This window comes from Penaeus vannamei, chromosome 30 (genome assembly GCF_042767895.1).
Source record: "Penaeus vannamei isolate JL-2024 chromosome 30, ASM4276789v1, whole genome shotgun sequence".
In the NCBI taxonomy this organism is placed as follows: domain Eukaryota; kingdom Metazoa; phylum Arthropoda; class Malacostraca; order Decapoda; family Penaeidae; genus Penaeus; species Penaeus vannamei.
Genome location: NC_091578.1, coordinates 33,213,138 through 33,220,637, shown reverse-complemented (window position 1 = coordinate 33,220,637; position 7,500 = coordinate 33,213,138). Strand labels below are relative to the sequence as shown.

At 51.3% G+C, this 7,500-nt stretch overlaps 1 protein-coding gene across 1 annotated transcript in view; it reads right to left on the bottom strand.

Annotated features, from left to right (window-relative positions):
- Positions 1–309: 309 nt before the first annotated feature.
- The window catches only part of LOC138867538 (uncharacterized), a 36,574-nt gene continuing 29,383 nt past the window's right edge, over positions 310–7,500 (bottom strand). Inside the window, exons 2-3 of the mRNA XM_070143397.1 lie at positions 712–1,055; positions 310–480 (exon numbers count right to left, since the gene is read on the bottom strand). Coding sequence (XP_069999498.1) covers positions 310–480; positions 712–1,055 — 515 coding nt within the window. The remainder of the gene's footprint in view (positions 481–711; positions 1,056–7,500) is intronic.

Sequence of the window (7,500 nt, the reverse complement as noted above, 5' to 3'; positions counted from 1 at the left end):
CACGCCCCACCCCCCATCAGCCCTCATTGCCCCCACACGCCCTCCGACCCAGCTCTCTCCCGAGTGGCGAGGCGACCAGACAGCATGCACAAGGGCGCTGTATTATTCATGGCGTCCCACAATGGCCACGTCGGTCGCCATTGCCAGGCTTTTTGAGGTCAGTCGCTCACCTTTAGCCGAGGTGAATGCGTCGCGGGGTCAGGCTGGGTGCTTTGGGGGGGTCAGGCTGGGTGCTTTGGGGGGGTCAGGCTGGGTGCTTCGTGGGGGTCAGGCTGGGTGCTTTGGGGGTCAGGCTGGGTGCTTTGGGGGTCAGGCTGGGTGCTTTGGGGGGTCAGGCTGGGTGCTTTGGGGGTCAGGCTGGTTGCTTTGGGGGTCAGGCTGGGTTGCTTTGGGGGTCAGGCTGGGTGCTTTGGGGGTCAGGCTGGGTGCTTTGGGGTCAGGCTGGGTTGCTTTGGGGGTCAGGCTGGGTTGGGGGTCAGGCTGGGTGTTTTGGGGTCAGGCTGGTTGCTTTGGGGGTCAGGCTGGGTGCTTTGGGGTCAGGCTGGGTGCTTTGGGGGTCAGGCTGGGTTGCTTTGGCGGTCCGGCTGGGTGCTTTTGGGGTCCGGCTGGGTGCTTTGGGGGTCAGGCTGGGTTGCTTTGGGGGTCAGGCTGGTTGCTTTGGGGGTCAGGCTGGGTGCTTTGGGGTCAGGCTGGGTGCTTTGGGGGTCAGGCTGGGTTGCTTTGGGGGTCAGGCTGGGTGCTTTGGGGGTCAGGCTGGGTTGCTTTGGGGGTCAGGCTGGTTGCTTTGGGGGTCAGGCTGGGTGTTTTGGGGGTCAGGCTGGTTGCTTTGGGGGTCAGGCTGGGTGCTTTGGGGTCAGGCTGGGTGCTTTGGGGGTCAGGCTGGGTTGCTTTGGGGTCAGGCTGGGTGCTTTGGGGGTCAGGCTGGGTGCTTTGGGGGTCAGGCTGGGTGCTTCGTGGGGTCAGGCTGGGTGCTTTGGGGGTCAGGCTGGGTGCTTTGGGGGTCAGGCTGGGTGCTTTGTGGGTCAGGCTGGGTGCTTTGGGGGTCAGGCTGGGTGCTTTGGGGGGTCAGACTGGGTGCTTTGGGGGTCAGGCTGGGTGCTTTGGGGTCCGGCGTGTGGGCGCTTGCTTGCAAATAGGCTCGGAAGCATAATGGACAAAGACAGGCGGATGTACTGTGTGTGTGTGTGTGTGCTTGTGTGGTTGGGTGGGTGTGTAAATAGACACGCGCGCACACATGTACATACACACACATATTCACTCTCTCTCTCTCTCTCTCTCTCTCTCCCTGTTTGTCTGTCTCTCTCTCTCTCTCTCTCTCTCTCTCTCTCTGTCTCTCTCTCTCTCTCTTTCTCTTTCTCCCTCCCTCCCCCAAACACGTACACACACACACACCCACGCACACACACAAACACACACACACACACACACACACACACACACACACACACACACACACACACACACACACACACACACACACACACACACACACACATATATATATATATATATATATATATATATATATATATATATATATATATATATTTACACACACTCAAACACTTATAAATACGTAACGAGAGCGAGACGAGGGAATAGCATCACAGCCATTATCAAGACACGGAACTCAGACCAATCAAATCTTTTATTGACAGACCCCTCCCCCTCTTCCCCTCCCATTTCCCTCGTGGCTCTCCGCTGTATCTCCTCTCCTCTCTTCCTCCCCCTTTTCCCTTTGCCCCCACTTCTCTTTCCCTCGTGGCTCTCCGCCGTATCTCCTCTCCTCTCTCCTTCCCCTTTTCCCTTTTCCCTTCCCATTTCCCTCGTGGCTCTCCGCCGTATCTCCTCTCCTCTCTCCTCCCCCTTTTTCCTTTTCCCCCTTCCCATTTCCCTCGTGGCTCTCCGCTGTATCTCCTCTCCTCTCTCCTCCCCCTTTTCCTTTTCTCCCTTCCCATTTCCCTCGTGGCTCTCCGCTGTATCTCCTCTCTCTCCTCCCCCTTTTCCTTTTCTCCCTTCCCATTTCCTTCGTGGCTCTCCGCTGTATCTCCTCTCCTCTCTCTCCCCCTTTTCCTTTTCTCCCTTCCCATTTCCTTCGTGGCTCTCCGCTGTATCTCCTCTCCTCTCTCCTCCCCCTTTTCCTCTTCCCCCTCTTCTCTTCCCTCGTGGCTCTCCGCTGTATCTCCTCTCCTCTCTCCCTCCCCCTTTTCCTTTTCCCCCTTCCCATTTCCCTCGTGGCTCTCCGCTGTATCTCCTCTCCTCTCTCCTCCCCCTTTTCCTTTTTCTCCCTTCCCATTTCCCTCGTGGCTCTCCGCTGTATCTCCTCTCCTCTCTCTTCCCCCTTTTCCCTTTTCCCCCTTCCCATTTCCCCTCGTGGCTCTCCGCTGTATCTCCTCTCCTCTCTCCTCCCCTTTTCCTTTTTCCCCTCCCATTTCCCTCGTGGCTCTCCGCTGTATCTCCTCTCTTCTCTCCTCCCCTTTTCCCTTTTCCCCCTTCCCATTTCCCTCGTGGCTCTCCGCTGTATCTCCTCTCCTCTCTCCTCCCCCTTTTCCCTTTTCCCCCCTTCCCATTTCCATCGTGGCTCTCCGCTGTATCTCCTCTCTTCTCTCCTCCTCCTTTCCCTTTTCCCCCCTTCCCATTTCCATCGTGGCTCTCCGCCGTATCTCCTCTCCTCTCTCCTCCCTCTTTTCCCTTTCCCCCTTCCCATTTCCCTCGTGGCTCTCCGTTGTATCTCTCTTCTCTCTCTCCTCCCCCTTTTCCCTTTTCCCCCCTTCCCATTTCCCTCGTGGCTCTCCGCTGTATCTCCTCTCCTCTCTCCTCCCCCTTTTCCCTTTTCCCCCTCTTCTCTTCGCTCATGGCTCTCCGCTGTATCTCCTCCTCCTCTCTCCTCCCCCTTTTCCTTTTCCCCCTCTTCTCTTCCCTCATGGCTCTCCGCCGTATCTCCTCTCCTCTCTCCTCCCCCTTTTCCCTTTTCCCCCTCTTCTCTTCCCTCATGGCTCTCCGCCGTATCTCCTCTCCTCTCTCCTCCCCCTTTTCCCTTTCCCGCCTCTCATTCCCTCGTGGCTCTCCGCCGTATCTCCTCTCCTCTCTCCTCCCCCTTTTCCCTTTCCCGCCTCTCATTCCCTCGTGGCTCTCCGCTGTATCTCTTCTCCTCTCTCCTCCCTCTTTTCCCTTTTCCCCCACTTCTCTTTCCCTCGTGGCTCTCCGCTGTATCTCCTCTCCTCTCTACTCCCCCTTTTCCCTTTTTCCCCCACTTCTCATTCCCTCGTGGCTCTCCGCTGTATCTCCTCTCCCTCTCTCCTCCCCCTTTTCCTTTTCCCCCCACTTCTCTTTCCCTCGTGGCTCTCCGCCGTATCTCCTCTCTTCTCTCCTCCCCCCTTTTTCCCTTTCCCCCTCTCATTCCCTCGTGGCTCTCCGCCGTATCTCCTCTCCTCTCTCCTCCCCCTTTCCTTTTCCCCCTCTTCTCTTCCCTCGTGGCTCTCCGCCGTATCTCCTCTCCTCTCTCCTCCCCCTTTCCTTTTCCCCCTTCCCATTCCCTCGTGGCTCTCCGCCGTATCTCCTCTCCTCTCTCCTCCCCCTTTTCCTATTCCCCCCCCTTCTCTTTCCCTCATGGCTCTCGCTGTATCTCCTCTCCTCCTCCTCCCCCTTTTCCCTTTTCCCCCACTTCTCTTTCCCTCATGGCTCTCCGCTGTATCTCCTCTCCTCTCTCCTCCCCCTTTTCCCTTTTCCCCCACTTCTCTTTCCCTCGTGGCTCTCCGCTGTATCTCCCTCCTCTCTCCTCCCCCTTTTCCTTTTCCCCCTTCCCATTTCCCTCGTGGCTCTCCGCTGTATCTCCTCTCCTCTCTCCTCCCCCTTTTCCCTTTTCCCCCCCCCATTTCCCTCGTGGCTCTCCGCTGTATCTCCTCTCCTCTCTCCTCCCCCTTTTCCTTTTCCCCCCCTTCCCATTTCCCTCGTGGCTCTCCGCTGTATCTCACTCTCCTCTCTCCTCCCCCTTTCCTTTTCCCCTTCCCATTTCCCTCGTGGCTCTCCGCTGTATCTCCTCTCCTCTCTCCTCCCCTTTTCCCTTTTCCCCCCTTTCCCATTTCCCTCGTGGCTCTCCGCTGTATCTCCTCTCCTCTCTCCTCCCCCTTTTCCCTTTTCCCCCACTTCTCTTTTCCCTCATGGCTCTCCGCTGTATCTCCTCTCCTCTCTCCTCCCCCTTTTTCCTATTCCCCCCTTCTCTTTCCCTCATTGGCTCTCCGCTGTATCTCCTCTCCTCTCTCCTCCCCCTTTTCCCTTTCCCCCACTTCTCTTTCCCTCATGGCTCTCCGCTGTATCTCCTCTCCTCTCTCCTCCCCCTTTTCCTTTTCCCCCCTTCCCATTTCCCTCGTGGCTCGCCGCTGTATCTCCTCTCCTCTCTCCTCCCCCCTTTTCCCTTTTCCCCCCTCTTCTCTTCCCTCATGGCTCTCCGCTGTATCTCCCTCTCCTCTCTCCTCCCCCATTCCTTTCCCCCCACTTCTCTTTCCCTCGTGGCTCTCCGCTGTATCTCCTCTCCTCTCTCCTCCCCCTTTTCCCTTTTCCCCCCTTCCCATTTCTCTCGTGGCTCTCCGCTGTATCTCCTCTCCTCTCTCCTCCCCCTTTTCCTTTTCCCCCTTCCCATTTCTCCTCGTGGCTCTCCGCTGTATCTCCTCTCCTCTCTCCTCCCCCTTTTCCCTATTCCCCCCTTCTCTTTCCCTCGTGGCTCTCCGCTGTGTCTCCTCTCCTCTCTCCTCCCCCTTTTCCTTTTCCCCCTCTCATTCCCTCGTGGCTCTCCGCCGTATCTCCCTCTCCTCTCTCCTCCCCCTTTTTCCCTTTTCCCCCTTCCCATTTCCCTCGTGGCTCTCCGCCGTATCTCCTCTCCTCTCTCCTCCCCCTTTTCCCTTTCCCCCCTCTTCTCTTCCCTCATGGCTCTCCCGCTGTATCTCCTCTCCTCTCTCTCCTCCCCCTTTTCCCTTTTCTCCCTTCCCATTTCCCTCGTTGGCTCTCCGCTGTATCTCCTCTCCTCTCTCCTCTCTCCTCCCCCTTTTCCTTTTCCCCCTCTCTTTCCCTCGTGGCTCTCCGCTGTATCTCCTCTCCTCTCTTCCTCCCCCTTTTCCTTTTCCCCCTCTTCTCTTCCCTCATGGCTCTCCGCCGTATCTTCTCTCCTCTCTCCTCCCCCTTTTCCCTTTGCCCCCACTTCTCTTTCCCTCGTGGCTCTCCGCCGTATCTCCTCTCCTCTCTCCTCCCCCTTTCCTTTTCCCCCTTCCCATTTCCCTCGTGGCTCTCCGCCGTATCTCACATCCTCTCTCCTCCCTCTTTTCCCTTTTCCCCCACTTCTCTTTCCCCCTCTTCTCTCCCCTCATCCTTTTCCCCTTTCTTCCTGCCACTCACACACTTTCCTTCCTCATATTTGTCCTCATACTTAGTCTGTATTGGATGGAGGTCGGATGAGATTCTTTTGATCTTGTGTTTCTCTCTTTCGTTTCTTCTCTCTTTGTCTTTTTGTTTTGTTTGTCTGTCTCGCTCTTTCTCTTTCTTTCTGGCTCTTACTCTGATTAACTGTCTGTCTCTGTCTCTTTCTCTTTCTTTCTGGCTCTCTGTTTAACTGTCTGTCTGTCTGTCTGTGTTTGTCGGTTTGTTTGTCTTTCTGTCTGTTTGTCTTTTCTCTCTCTCTCTCTCTCTCTCTCTCTCTCTCTCTCTCTCTCTCTCTCTCTCTCTCTCTCTCTCTCTTTCTCTCTCTCTCTCTCTCTCTCTCTCTCTCTCTCTCTCTCTCTCTCTCTCTCTCTCTCTTCCTCCTTAAACAATGTCAGTATTTCAAAATGTGAATAATTATCAGTTCATTTTCACTTACAATATTTCTTCACATTAAAAGAAACTCAAGTAACTTTACTTATACGATTGATTTGATAAATCCATTCTTTCTAGACACGAGAAAAAAATAGAGACTGCAAAAAAGAAAAGAAAAATGAGAGAGAAAGAATGCAAAAAAAAAATCAAAAGAGAAAGGAAAAAAGGGAATTACCAAAAACAGAAAAAGAAAAAAAGTGAGAAAGAAAGAAAGGAAGAAAGAAAAATCAAAAGAGAGAGAAAAAAAGAAATTGCAAGAAAAAGAGAAAATCAAATAAGAGAGAAAAAAACAGCGAAAGAAGAAAAATGAAGGTACAAGAACCCAAAAAAAAAAAGAAAGAAATAAAGAAAAGAGAGAAAGAAAGAAAACGAAAATCAAATAAGAAAAAAAAACAGAGAAAGAAGAAAATTGAAGCTACAAGAAACGAGAAACAAAGAAAAAGAAAGCAAGAAAAAAAAGAAATAAGAAAGAAAGAAAGACAAAAAAACACACAAAAAAGCATACGAATCCCAGTGACGGTCCCTTTGGCCGAAGAATATGGCCATTGTGTCCACGGGAAAATTAATTAGGAATCTGAACAGGAAGTCGGGGAGTTTTTACAATGGCGGAGATGGAGATGGAAGGAAGAGGAAAAAAAAAGGAAAAGAAAAAAAAATTGGAAGCATTTCAGAGATTTCGTCCATCAGGGGGTAAATTGGGAGCATGGGGGGGGGAATGTAGGGGGATGGATATCGAGGAAGGGGGAGGGTAAGAGGGAGGAGGGAGGGTGATCTGCAGTGCTGGTAATAATCATGTTGGGGTGGAATACTTTGTTCTCTTTCTTTCTCTCTTTCTCTTTCTTTCTTTCTTTCTCTCTCTCTCTTGCTCTCTTACTTTTCGTCTGTCTGTTTCTTCCTGTCTCTCTGTCTGTGTGCCTGTCTCCCTCTCTTTCTTTCTCTCTCTCATTCTTTCTTTCTTTCTCTTTCTCATTCTCTCTTTCTCTCTCTCTCCCTCTCTCTTCTTTTTTTTCTTCTTCTCGTTCTCACCTTTCTTCAGCTTCTTTCCCTTATTTTCATTTTTCTTTTTCTTATCCTTCGCATCGTTTTCTTTTCCCCTCTCTCCCTCTTTCTTCCCCATCTTCCATCTTCCTCCTCTTTCTTTCATATCTCATTTCATCATTGTGTTTCCATCCCCCTTAACATCGTATTGTTGAGAAAAGATTCCCCTCCTTTTCCCTATCCCCCCTATTCATCCCCCCTCCTCCATCTCCCTCATTCACCCTCCCTTTCTTTGTTCCCCCTCTTTTCTTCTTCTCCCTCCCTTCTCCCTTCTTCGGTCTTCAGTCACAAGTCGACGATTTGCGTTCACAACTTTTCTTAGAATGATGTTATTGACAGAAATTTGTTCCTCAGCCAAACATCTGCCAGTAATGATTTTTTTTTACTTATTTATTTATTTAGTCTTATTATCATGTTTTTAGTTTTTTTGTTTTTGTTTTATTTTTCTTTCAATGTTTGTTTTATTATTTATCTATTTATTCTTATCATAATATGTTTTTTTTAATTTCTTTTCTATTTTATTCTTATTTCTGTTTGTTAAAATCTTTTTTACTTTTTATCTCTCTATTTTTATCATGATTCTTTTGTTTTTGATTGTTTCTATTTTTTATATTCTAA